Below are 14,376 nucleotides of genomic sequence, written 5' to 3' on the forward strand. Positions count from 1 at the left end.
TATAGAATTTGTAAACTCGCGACAATACCGTTGATCGTGAAGGTAGGTTAATGGCTTGACCACTCGTTGTTAATTTTAATTATACATTTTCTTATTTATGAATATGTTGTGTATAATAATGAGTGTTGAAAGGTAATGATAAAATTGGCCTATCTTAACAATTGAAAACAGATCAATTTACCATTATTCTTCGAGGAATAAAGATGGGGAATTCGTAAAATCATTTGTGCACGTAAGTTAATATTATATATAAGGATATAATATATTCATAATATTTTGTTTTATAATAAATATCTCTATGTATAAATAATTATACATAATACAATATATAAAATGTTAAATTATGTTAAAAACAACATAAATTAAACAAACTTTCATTTGAATTATAAAATCTAAAGAAAATTATTATGTTTTGCCTACAAGATATTAAATATCTAATATTAAATATAAGATAGTATTATATCTCATTGTCAGTGTAGAGAAACATTTTAGCTGCCTATATACATATGAAGTATTTTGTGTTTATATATGTGTGAGAAACTAAAAACTTGTTAATAAGATTGAATATGATAAGAGAAGATATTAATTTTTGATTCATCTTCATAAAATTAATTTTTGAAGTGAAACTTTTTACATGATGATGGACCTTTTTGAAATGTAAGAAATTTCACTTCCTTCGTGTATACCCGCTGAGTTTTTTGTTTATATCGATATAGCTGTAGCTCTAACAGCAGCACTGAGTAACGGGTTCGGATCAGGCTCTTCTGTTAAGATGTTAACTTTAGTCCATTCTCTACGTTTGTTACTTTGGCGTAATGCATCAATAACCGCTTGTACATATAAGCCATCTTCAAATGTAGCAGCACAAAACACGGGTTCCTTTACCCAACCTCTTTTATCTTCCACTGATTGAAAAGCTTCTCTTAACGCAGAAATCATATTTCGTAATCCTTTAATGTAAGGACGTGGAATAGAATTAGAGACAGGTAGAGGTACTTCTAAATCCTCTGTATCTCGATAAAGAATTTCTTCTTGTCCTCCCTTAAATCCATATAAATCTCCATTGCAAACAAGAAGATGATTATCGCCGCCACATATCAATACTTCTTGAGAAAGCTGCCCTTGTAAGTGATTACTTAACGTAGCCGTAACCAATGCTCCTCCGCTCAACTCAATTTGAAAAGTACAAAAATCAGGTGATGTTATATGACGTATACCATTTATATATTTTGTAGTTTGAGTAAATGTTCTAACAACAGCATGTACTCGTATAGCACGTTGACCAATTAAATGGAATATTAGGTCTATTACATGGCTACCTACTAATGCTAAAATTCCACCACCCATTGTATCGTCGCATAACCAATCATAGTCTGTAACAAAAAAAAATGAAAATATTGATTACAATAAGAGAAGGAGATCATTTTACATTAGTTAATTGTGTCGACTATTTAATACTTACCATTATGTAATAAACTTCCCATATGTACTCTAATTTCAATGATTGTTATAGGACCTCCTAAATAATCTTCTTCCAAAGCTTTTTTCATGCTAACAAATGCTGGTAGAAATCTTAAACTATGATTGACTATGCTGATTAACGATGGATAATATTGAGCAGCTCTAACCATTTTTAATGCTTCACTTTGACTTAAACCAGCAGGTTTATCACAAACCACATGCTTTCCTATACCCAAGGCTTTGACTGCAATCTGTGCATGTAAACTTGGTGAACACATAATAAATATTAAATCTACATCTTTCCTAAGAAGTACGTCATCTATACGACTTGTATGAAATGGTATTTCCAGGTCAGCTGCTGCTTCCGATACTTCGGATAACGTTCTACCCCATATAGCTTTTATTTTAAATCCCTTCTCTCTTAAAAAGGGAATAATTACTCTGACAATATTCCCTGTGCCAAACACTCCAATACCAGGTAATGTCATATTTGTATTTTCAATAGAATCGTCTTTTTATTTAATCATTGTCATATATAAGCGTTGATAAATTTTATTTGATAATCAACAATGACACAATTTAAATACAATCAGTCGTTATAAATCGTATGGTTTTAAATCAATTTCTAATCGAATGATCCCAATAAGTTATGACATTTTCTTAAACAATGATTAATGGCACTCTATCGGTAGGATAGCAGAATCTTTTCCGATACCCTATCGGTATATTACCGACCTTAATTTTCTTACTTGCGCTCAGAACATAATCCTTTAAAAATATACAATGCATAAATGCATAAAAAAATAGAAGAAGAATATTATTGTTTTCAATTATATCGAAAGTTTGAATTTTTATAGAAAATATTTTATAAATGTCATTTAAAAAGTAAAATATTTCTCTGAGTTGGTAATGTTCTTATCTAATAATCAATGTTTTTAATCACTGATTTATATCAGAGGGTATTAAAAATTTGATCCTACTTTATGATGACTGAATATATAGTTACATTAATTTTGACAATGAAAAAAAGGGATTCAATAATTTACATAATCATAGAGGAAAATAGACATTGAAAATTTACTAGTAAGATGTTATCTCATCGATAATATTATCTGGAGAAAACTTGACAAATTTTTCTATAAAAATAAAGTAAACTATACTATCGGACTACGTTGAACTTGATAAGAACGTCAAGAAGGTAATAATATCAAGGCTTTTAGTATCGATGATATATCTAAATAAAAGTACATCGACTATATTAAATTCTTTATCATATGTTATCATATTAATTCTAAGAAATAAACTTTCGACTTCGAAATTCGTTTTCCAAGATTAAAAGAAACAGAATCAATCGTAATCGATGTTACTTTAAGACTCTTCCTAACGCGTTGAAATTTTAGATTAACAAAAAGTTTGCTCTCTTATACAAAAATATAATGATGTATTGAGACGATATAATCAATTTTATAGTGATGAAAAACAAATTTCAATTTAAAATCACTTCGTAGATATTTAATCGATGTTTCTATATTTTTGAAAAAAAATTGAGTTTCTTTCGTTCGATCGAACATTTTAATCATAGACAGTTGACACGAATATGGTAAGTACATACAATGAACTAACTGCTTTACTTACAATTAGACTTATATTTTAATAAAATTAAAAAAATATTTGAGATCAAAGACGCGTCTAGTTCGTTAAAGAATTATCTTCGATGATACGAAGAAGCATTATTTGAAGTGTAAAACTTTAGCTAAGGACAAACATATATGTATCCAAGACGTGTCAGTTGTGTTAACACCTCTTTGAGCTTCTATATTGATTGTAATGTTTTGTAATGTGTCAGTTGTTTTGTTAACATCAAAACGTAAAAATATATGATAATGCTACGATGTGGAATTGCACAAATCGATTACTTTTTTCGCGTTGGAAAAAAGAACGAACGAAATACCTGTGCTTGTTGGTGAGTTTAAATGATATCGTAATATATATTGAATTTGGATAATTATATCTGGAAAACATTATTATTATTATTACCATTCTTAGAACTTCAATCAAGATTCATTGCAATTTTCATCATGCTTTGAAATTCTGCTACGTAAATTGGCTTATTGCCAGTTGCTGGAGATGCACTAGGTGCTCGGCCACCATAGTTTATTTGTTCCACTCGTAGACGCAAAGCTAACGCTAATCTATCTCTTACATAATAGTACGGGCCTTGATTTTTGTGTTCTTCTTGAAACCACATTATCTACGTGTTTGAGGTAACATATAGATATAACGAATTAATAAATTTTATTTAATTTTGTTTGCAATGAGAAATTTTGTGTAATTATTATTATTAAATAAACGATACGCATTAAGTTACCTTGCATTTAGGATATTTAGTGAGTTCATTTGCAACGAAGTGATACGGAAAGGGACAAAGTTGTTCGATTCGTATTATTGCAATTTTATCTTCTAATTGTTTGTCCTTACGTTCTAAAAAAAGATCATAGTATACTTTTCCCGAACAAAATAGTATTTTTTGAATGCCTTCTGGTTTGACAGAATGGTCTCCAATCATAGGTTGAAACGTTGTACCAGGGCCTATGTCTTTGAAACTCGATACCGCCATTGGATGTCGAAGCAATGACTTTGGTGTCATAAGTACCTAAAATAATTGAACGATAATTAATTATCTATTATTTATCATAATAAAATTTGCAATGTAAAATTATTCACACCAGTGGTTTTCTAAAAGGCATCAATATTTGTCGTCGTAAAACATGAAAAATGTTTGCCGGTGTAGTCAAATTGCAAACGATCCAATTAATCTCAAAAAGTTGTCGCGTCATAATTTCTTCCGGTAATTCATTATCGGAAGCATTCGATTCTGTTCCTGGAATTTGAACATAATCATCATCACACATTTGCAGAAATCTTTCCAATCTTGCAGACGAGTGTTCAGGTCCTTGGCCTTCCATGCCGTGTGGTAAAAGCAAAACTAATCCTACTTGTCTACCCCATTTTGATTCGCCAGAAGATAATATACAATCTATAGTAACCTAAATAGTAATTCATGATGATTTTAGACAAATTAAGCATTACACCTTCTATTGAGTTAATGTATTACCTGACAGGTATTAACAAAATCACCGAATTGTGCTTCCCAAAGCGTAAGCGCGTTGTGATTGTAAGCCGAGTATCCTAACTCGAAACCTTTTTCGCACAACAATATTAAATAATTAATAGTTATTAAAATGAAATATATATATTCTGACGCTTATATCTATTTTATCTCTTCTGCATAATAAATTTTACCGCAAACCCCGTATTCGGATAATGATGAGTTTGAAACGGTATAAAGTGCTTGGCCAGAAAAGGCATCGTTCAGAAGATTTTTATATACTTTGTCCCTATTTTGATCATGAATGATATGCATTCGATGGGAAAATGTTCCGCGTTCCACATCTTGTCCGGATAATCTTACATGATGTCCTTCTTTCAATAGACTAAGAAATGCTAAACCTTCACCCATAGCCCAGTCAATTTTGCTAATTGTCATCATCTCTCCTCGTTTTCTCATTGTTCTTAATACCTAAACACAAAAATTATTACCTAGAAATTTAAATTATTGACAAATAGATCGTCTTCTATTGCGCACCGCATTGTGCGCTGTTATCCCTTCCGGAGGAGTCGACAAAACTTTACAAATCATTTTAATTGATTCCAAATCGATCCCCGATGCTGAGATCTTATTTCTCGGACTTTGATCCGAAAAGAATTCGCTCCATGGTATATCATGCCAATCCCACATGTGCATAGATTGAATGGATTGTGCTTTCTTGAATTCTGTTTCACAATGATCTAAGTATTTTTCGGTTTCCTGAAAAAAGAAATAAAAGATGAAAGAGAAGAGTTATCATTAAAAATATTATTTAATGTATTTTGACACATACTTCTTTCGCAAAAGCTTCGGTTATCACGCCCTCTTTTATAAGTTTATCGCTGTAGATGGTCAGAACATTTGGACGAGCTTTTATGTTCTTGTACATGATAGGCTGAGTCAACATAGGCTCGTCCAATTCATTATGACCAAATCTTCGATATCCCACAACGTCGACCATAACGTCATTATGAAATATTGCTCTTTTAGATAAATATTATGTAGAAATTTTTGATTGAAGTAAGACATTTATGTTGTATCGAAACATTTACCTATATTCGCTAGCAACTTGACTACAGTACACGACTAAATCCGGATCATCGCCGTATACATGAAATACAGGTGCGTTTATGACCCTCGCCACATCCGTGCAATGCCAACTGGATCGAGAATATCTTGGATCGGTCGTAAAACCAATCTTAAATAATTTAAATATTAAAAAATAATAAAGGAATTGTTCTCATAAAATCATACAATCAATTTTTTATTACAATAAAATTCGAAACTCTACCTGATTATTTATAACTATATGAATAACACCTCCAGTTGTATATTCTGGTAGATTTGTTAAGTGCATCGTTTCGAAAACTACTCCTTGCCCAGCTAAAGCAGCATCGCCGTGAACTAAAAGAGCCAACGATCTTTCACCTTGTTAATGTAAATGAAAATTCTTGTAGATGAACATTTTTACAGAAGAGAACAAAAATCATAGAAATAGCGCGTTTCCTACTTTTAACATCTTTCTTGTTCACTTGTTCTGCTCTAACTCGACCAACTACGACAGGATCGATAGCTTCTAAATGCGAAGGATTCGCCATGACGGAAACGTGCATTTTTTTCTTACTTCTGTATGTGAATTAAGTATAAATAAAAATGTAAAAGCTGTGTTTAGTATTAGATAAAGAAAAAAACATAGATTAAAAATTATAAAGTATGGTACCTTTCTAATAATTTTTCAGCATGCGTTCCAAGATGATATTTTACATCACCTGATCCAAAACCATCTAAAGCTATAGGATTGAACTGGGTGAATAATTGATGCAAAGGTTTCGAACATACATTAACTAATGTGTTCAGACGTCCTCGATGTGCCATTCCTATTACCACGGTTTCCACTCCTACCAAATAGAAATGTTCAAATTGAAAATAAAATAAAATTTCATTCTTTTGTTTAGATTTTGAAAAAGGTAATTATTGCCTTTTTCAGAAGATGTTTCCAAACATTGCATCATTGCAGCGATAACCGATTCGCAACCTTCCAATCCGAATCTTTTTTCGCTACTGTACTTCTTTTGTAAAAATCCTTCAAATGTCACCGCTTTCATGATATTTGTCCAAGTCCATTTTCTGTGTTCGGTAGATAATTTCCAAGCATTTGGTACTTCAAATTTTTCTCTTAACCAATCTAACTGAATGAACGTATACAATCGGTATAAAATGTACGTTTTGAGTTTAATTATGAGTTTCATCGATTACCATAATAGGATCGTGAATATAAGTGTATTCGAGTCCTAAATGTCCGCAATAAATTTTATTTAATCTCTTAATGATCTCGCGCAAAGGTAAACTTCTCTTCGTTCCACCGATCATTGTCGATTTCGTCAATAAAAATTCTTTATCCATATCAGCTCCTGTTATTCCCTTTAGATATTCCCTCACCACGATCGCTGGTGGTAACTTGGCAGTCCCTTGAAGCTTAGCGGAATCCGGATTTTGAATACCCAGTGGATCCAAATCGGCTATCAAATGACCGCGCGTCTTGAAATATAAAAATATTAATCATATCATAGCATCATAGCAATCAATCATTTTTTTTTACCTGATAAGCACGAATCGTAGCATCAACGTTTAATGTATTGTCTACAAAATTATCACTATGAGATTGATCAAAAGAGGACCCGCTAGTTCTCGGTAACAATGAAACTGAAAAAACAAGCAAAATTTAATGCAAAATGTATGCGAGACTATATGAAGAAAATGAATAATATTATTACTACTTTGTTCTGGCCCTTTTCCCGTTTGTTTTATATCCAAAGTCATTTTTGAAGCGGTGGTAGGAATATTACTTCCAGGTGAAGTAGATTTAATGTTATTTCTTTGTGAATAAATTTGTTGAAAGAATTCATTCCAAGAGGAATGTACAGAATTTTTGTCTTTCAGCCAAGCTTTATACATGTTTTGTAAATAATGATTACTTGACGTAGTAAGGAAAGTGTCTTTTATTTCGCTAGAATCATCATCGTGTTTATAACGTTCGAATCTTTTTTCACGAAGTCTTATTTGTCGAGACAAGTGTAATAAAAAATTTCGTGTCTGCCTATAAAGTTTTGTGATCGTGGGCATCTTTGCAATCATCCAACTTTGAAACCCTGAGAAATTGTAATCAAAATCGAACAAGCACTGATGAATTATTTTTCGCTTACAATATTTTTACAGAACAATATAGTAAAAAAAATAACATATTTCTTTTTTACTCACGCGTTAAAAATCAGTTTCGTTTTGACGTTTCAACTTTCTTAGTTAAAATTCCATTATCTATATGGTATTATGTTCGTAGCAATGTTCATACAATGAATTTTTATCCCGTCGGAAGTCTATGCAATCAATACTCTTTATTCGTGAAAATATTATTATTTTCTTTATCATCGTTTTGTTTGATAACAAAAAAGATTTTCATGTTATTTTAGTATCGTTTAAATATTGTAGGATTCGCGTTAGTAAAAACACAACGAAATATATTAATGTTTTTCGTAAAAGAAGAAAAATGAAACGATATTAAAGTTTGATAGTTTAACCTAACGTATAAATGTATAAGATCGCGAAAATATTATAATTCATACATATTTTCTATAACAAAGGAACTAGAGAAAAATGTATGAACTACAGTATTATTTATTATAATTTCTTTCAATGAAATTTCTTGACTTTGATTTATATATTCGTATTTATATAGACATGTATTTTTAGGGTAAGAGTTCTTCAATATTTCCTGAACATAGATTCATTAGAATAAGTCCTGACAATGTCCCATCAAAAAACCAATTTCCGAAGAATCGCATCGTGTCCCATAAAGTGAGTATTCGTTATATATTTGTAAAATAGTTGTGTTATAAAAGATTCTACCTTAATCCTTGAACTTTTTTTTACAGTATACCGTGTGGAATTTCATCCCTAAAAATTTATTTGAACAATTTCGACGTATAGCAAATTTATATTTCCTTATTAACACACTAATAGCAATACTGATAGATTCTCCAATTTCACCATTTACAAGCTCACTACCTTTAACGTTCGTTATATTGGTGACTGCTTGCAAACAAGGATACGAAGATTATCTGCGATATAAAGTAGATAAACGTATTAATACAAGATTGGTAACCGTTATTCGCAACAAATGTGCACAGGTCAGTTTTAATATTTTAATGAAGTATAATTGTTATCATTTTATTTTATAACAAACATAAAATGTGTTTATCGTTTAATTTCATAGGATATTCACTGCGAGCAAATAGTTGTTGGAGATATAGTAAAAGTAGGACGAGACGAAGATATTCCATGTGATCTTCTTCTTTTACACAGCGACGAAAGTTCCGGTTATTGTTTTGTTACAACGTCCAACCTCGATGGAGAAACCAATTTAAAGGTATTTATTTAAATACTTGTGTAGAGATTGAGAAATGTTACATTATACGTTACTTTCTTTTACATGTTTAGACGTTAAGCGTACCGAAAATTGTTTCGACGATGTCTCTTCAAGAGATCGTATCGATGCAAGCAATTGTGACATGTCAAACACCTATGGCAGATCTTTATACTTTTCATGGAAAAATAGAAATAGAAAATGATATGGATGAAGTGACAAGTGGATTTTTAACAATAGATAATATGTTGCTTCGTGGCGCAATATTAAAAGACACTGATAACATAATCGGCTGTGTGATTTACACTGGTCAAGACACTAAGCTATCTTTAAATTCAAAAACGGTTCCTAATAAATTTTCAACCGCAGAAAAGTACCTAAACGTTTTATTTCTAAAAAAATCAATAAGTTAACATTATAATAATATTAATAATTTATATTAATATTTAGTTAACAATAAAATATTATTTATTTTTTCAGATCTATCAATAAGTATCTTACTGTATTTATCATACTCCTGCTGCTTGAAATAATTATTTCTACGCTTTTGAAATTCATAATAGAATCTAATTCAACATGGGATTTCTATTTGGGAGAGAAAAGTTCTATAACCCCGTTGTCTATTATTATAGACTTTTTCAGTTTTGCTATATTGTATAATTATATCGTTCCGATATCGTTATACGTCACAATCGGTAAGATATCATGCGTAACACCTTCAACAATATTGCATATTTTCTTTTGCATTGTGATTCCATGTGCTTTTCAGAATTACAGAAATTTCTGGGATCCTTTTTCTTCGAGTGGGACATCGATTTGTACGACAAATCATCCGATCAACCAGCATTGAGCAACACATCGGACTTAAACGAGGAACTTGGTCAGGTTGAGTATTTATTTACTGATAAAACTGGTACACTGACTGAAAATTTGATGGTATTCAGAAGATGTTCTATCAATGGAAAAGTATATTTAGAAAAAGATTGTGATGGAAGTCTTTACTTGTTACCACCTAACGGAGACGAACAGAGGGCTGTAAAATTACAATCGTGGCAGGTGAATGTTGATGATTAGATGTACATATTTAAAAAATGATCATATAATTAAAAAATTGTATTAACATTACAGCCAGAAATCTGGCACTTCATGATAAGTATTTCTCTTTGCCACGTTGTTCAAATTGCACCACCAAGTCAAAAATCAATTATTAGCTCTAAACGTTTAGAGTATCGTAGAAGTTTTAGATTAAAGGAAACTACGAAGATTAATAGTTCATTACTAATGCATCCAGATCTTCCAGAATATCAAGTAAGGATGACAATATTCTAATGTTTGCTTAACACGTTCCATGCCGCGTTGGGCGTATACACTTCACACTAAACTTTCCTTTCAAGCCATTTGGTGAAATGAATGCTCAGGTACGTGTTCGTTAAAATAATGCCTAAAAAAAGAAATTTATTGCTTTGTTGTTTTGTACATCTTAAACTATACATCCTTCTCTTGATAATTATGATCTTTGTACTATTTTAATCATTGCGAGACATACGTCAGAAGAAAAATAATGCAATCATAAAATGTAGGACGTATATGCCCCACGCGGCCTGAACGGAAAGTGTCCTAAGATCGGGATGGCACGAAACGTGTTAAAATAAAAAAAGAAAACAGTAATGATACATTATTGTATTGCAATCGAATTTAACATATTACAGGCAACATCGACGGATGAAAAAGCTTTAGTAGAAGCAAGCGCGAGATGCGGTATTGTATTTTACAAAGACACGAGCAATGTAATGGAGATTAAAATAAACGACAGTATTCTTAGTTTTAAAAAAATAGATTTATTAGAATTCAGTTCTGGTAAGTTGAACAATTATTGTTATTATTTTAATTTTAACTCTGATAGTTTGAAACAAAGGAATATAATTTTTCATATTTTGTTTAAACAGATCGGAAAAGAATGTCAGTAATACTCAAGGATACCGCAGATGACTTGTGGTTGTATTGTAAAGGTGCAGACACATCGATTTTACCTTTGATTATACAAGGAGACATCGAAACAGCAGCTGCTCACGTAGAAGAGTTTTCTATGGTATACCAATGTTCTATAATGTTATCAATAACGATTATGTATGTCTTTATCAATACGTTGTGTATTTTGCATTAGAGAGGATTGCGTACTTTGGTAGTGGCTTATAAGAAATTAAGCCAAAGAGATTATGAACGGTTGATACGTAATATTGAACTTTCAAGACAAGTAATTGGACAAGATCGAGAAACGCGCATCCAACGTGCCTATGAAGAGATGGAAAGTGGTCTAACTTTACTTGGAGTAACTGCAGTTGAAGATCGTCTTCAAGAAGACGTTGAAGAAACGCTCGAGTGTCTCAGAGTGGCGGGAATAAAGGTTTATGATTTTATAAGTTATATGCATATCGTAAATCGATTTTAGTTAACATAGTGTTTCTCAACCTGTTTGCTGTGCGGTCTAATAAATTTGTTTGTAATGATACCGCAGCTTATATGTTTATAATGAAAAATTTTTAAGAACGTGGGAAACTGGAGTCTCTGTATTTTTGTTTTTAAAATACGTTTGTTACTGCGGTATTATCGCGAATTCGCAAGAACATTCTGCTAGAACTTATAAATTAATTATTGTCCTCGTTATAGTGTAAAGTAAAAGACATCGTTTCACGGGTGATTAAAAATTTAAATACAGTCAAATATTAGATTACGGCTTGTAGGTTGAGAAACACTGGATTAACTCATTCACTATATATTTTATTGTGTAGGTTTGGGTACTCACCGGTGACAAAGCAGAAACTGCTGAAAATATAGCTTTTTTGTGCGGTCATTTTAAAAAAGGTACTGAAGTATTACGTTTAATGACTCAAACAACGGATCATACTTGCTTTATTACTTTAACTAATTTCGAGTAAGTATAATAATATTCGCACAAATTACGCATCTTTCCTATTAATGTATAACAATATAATTATAATTTTAAATATATATGCGATTTTATACAGACGTAAAATGAAATTGGAACCTTATAGACAATATGGATTTTTAATCAATGGAACTTGCCTAAGAACAGCTATTCAAACGTGTCCAGAGTTGTTTAAAAAAGTAACAATGGCATGTGAGTCAGTTGTATGTTGTAGATTAACACCTCTCCAGAAAAGTGAGGTAACGAATGATTGTATATAATTATTTAAATGATACGATTAAAAAAATTAGAAAATAAATCGTTATCTATGACAATTTTTTCATTCTTGCGAATTCATTTTTAAATAATAATCGTTTTTTCTTTCTCATACAGAGTCAAATTTAGTAGCGAACTTGAATTACGTAGTTCATGTATTTATAAAGTAGAATACAAATGGCGAGTCTTTTAAAAGTAGCGGGAAAATTAAATGTTGCAGATCGTTCAAATGATAAAAAGTACAAAGGAAATAATAACCGCAGCGATAGGCGACGGGGGAAACGACGTGTCCATGATTCAAGAAGCTCATGTTGGCCTAGGAATAATGGGTAGAGAAGGACGTCAAGCAACTATGTCATCGGATTTTGCATTTGCACGATTTAAACATTTAAAAAAAGTATTTCTCGTACATGGACATTGGTATTATCGACGTATCAGTATGTTAACACAATATTTTTTCTATAAAAATTTCGTCTTCATTACTCCACAATTATTATTTGGTATACACAATGGATTTTCTAGTCAGGTATGTTGATATTGTAAAAATTCAACATACATATATACACATATATATAATAAGTTTCTGTAAGTATCATTATGTTTTATCAATGATAAATATTTTCTATGCAGGGATTATATGATAGTATGTTCTTGATGTTATTCAATGTAATATTTACATCAGTTCCAATAGTTATATTTGGATTATATGAGCAAGATTACGCTGCTAATAAACTTTTATCCAATCCGTATTTATACAAGCTTCATAAAAAAAATTTTCTATTATCCTGGAAACAATTTTTCTTGTGGTCGGCTATAGGTAAACATTCACAACATTTATTGAAATTTATGGAATTTAGCGAATATACTTATAAAATAAATTTCATTGCTTCGCAGGTATATGGCAAGTTTGTATAATATATTTTGTATTATATTTTTATATATGTAAGAATCCTATAATCTTATACAACAATACACCGGTGGAACACTGGAGTTATAGTACATGGATATTCCATATGGCTATACTTGTTATTAATTGTCAGGTATTGTTTTACTACTCTTATATCATATTTTTACTAAATATCACATCAATTATATTTAATTGATATTTATTTTTTAGTTATTAGTATGCAGTTCATATTGGACGGTACAATTAGTAGTTAGTGTAATATTATCAGAATTATGCTTTTTTATATTTGCATTTGTATATTCTATTGCAAAATTGTAAGTATAATTACCAAGAATTAAATTAATAGAAAAAAACAGTTGCAATGACATTTTTTCTTAAGAAAAACAACTGAATGTCATAAGAATCTATCAAAAGTAAGAAAATAATGATTTTATGTTTTAGTCGATACGATGGCGATATGTTTTCTGTCTTTCCTAAATTGTTAATGTCGACTACATTCTGGTTACTTACTTTGGTGGTACTTGTTATTTCATTAATTCCTGGATGTTTAATTAAAATTTATGAATCGCATAGACCAGATAAAGTTCTTCGTAAAAATGAAGAAACACCGGATACAATTAATTTCGCTGATAGTAATAATGAAATAACTTTATCTTCGCAATTCCAGGTAATAATATATATTAATGTTATTTACATTTATAAAGAAAGCATTATACATCTATAAAAATGCAATCTTTTATCATTTGTAGGAACAAAACAGTAGCAATATTTTGCCATGGAGGGGTCATTTTGATTTCAATAAGAATCTATAAACTGTTCTTACACAATTAGATGCAAAATTAAACGTCTAGTGCTTTCTCTTTATTATGGTAAAATATTTAGTAATATATTATCTATTTTTAAATTTCTTTATAAATTTACAAAAAATATTATTGCAGAAATATATGAAATTATTAAAAATAAAAATAATATTTCAAAAATTAGAAATAATTATAAATATTTCATAAATATTTTCACACAGAGCAATGTTACCTTTCTCGATCTTCGTTAAGTGGTTTTATTACGTGAACGAACATTTAAAAATACATTTGTTATATAAGCAAATATAATTATTTTGAAGAATCCAACATGTTTGAGATAATCTATTGATTAATGTTAAAGCCGTCAAAGTATCTTTTCATTTATCCAAACTTACATAATTGTAAGTATATTTTTCTTTTGTCGCGTAATGATAATCA

The 14,376-nt window shown here is 30.5% G+C and overlaps 2 protein-coding genes across 2 annotated transcripts; one reads left to right on the forward strand and one right to left on the reverse strand.

Moving 5' to 3' along the window:
• Positions 1 to 142: 142 nt before the first annotated feature.
• LOC106793414 (probable phospholipid-transporting ATPase IF) lies at positions 143 to 14,314 on the forward strand (the record flags this gene model as incomplete). The annotated part of the gene is made up of 19 exons (XM_014760313.1): positions 143 to 232; positions 8,357 to 8,461; positions 8,539 to 8,793; positions 8,880 to 9,032; positions 9,104 to 9,402; positions 9,510 to 9,724; positions 9,799 to 10,085; positions 10,158 to 10,337; positions 10,739 to 10,886; positions 10,976 to 11,118; positions 11,194 to 11,433; positions 11,819 to 11,961; positions 12,056 to 12,215; positions 12,452 to 12,757; positions 12,862 to 13,048; positions 13,126 to 13,271; positions 13,349 to 13,452; positions 13,580 to 13,805; positions 13,888 to 14,314. Coding segments are annotated over 19 exons (3,450 nt in total), but the record flags the coding sequence as incomplete, so codon positions are not given.
• On the reverse strand, positions 238 to 2,121 carry LOC106793474 (glucose-fructose oxidoreductase domain-containing protein 1). The gene is made up of 2 exons (XM_014760446.1): positions 1,463 to 2,121; positions 238 to 1,373 (listed from the first exon to the last, which is right to left on the reverse strand). Exons 1-2 carry the CDS (start codon positions 1,947 to 1,949, stop codon positions 703 to 705), a joined length of 1,158 nt encoding a protein of 385 aa, XP_014615932.1. The 5' UTR covers positions 1,950 to 2,121; the 3' UTR covers positions 238 to 702.
• Positions 14,315 to 14,376: the final 62 nt, after the last annotated feature.

This window comes from Polistes canadensis, unplaced genomic scaffold (assembly GCF_001313835.1).
Source record: "Polistes canadensis isolate GaletaPanama2010 unplaced genomic scaffold, ASM131383v1 scaffold_14, whole genome shotgun sequence".
NCBI classification, from domain to species: domain Eukaryota; kingdom Metazoa; phylum Arthropoda; class Insecta; order Hymenoptera; family Vespidae; genus Polistes; species Polistes canadensis.

Coding starts and splice junctions, on each gene's coding strand:
- LOC106793474 (XM_014760446.1), bottom strand. CDS start 1,949: ATGACATTACCTGGTATTGGAGTGTTTGGCACAGGGAATATTGTCAGA. Junction 1,374..1,462: donor GGGAAGTTTATTACATAATG/GTAAGTATTAAA, acceptor TTTTTGTTACAG/ACTATGATTGGTTATGCGAC.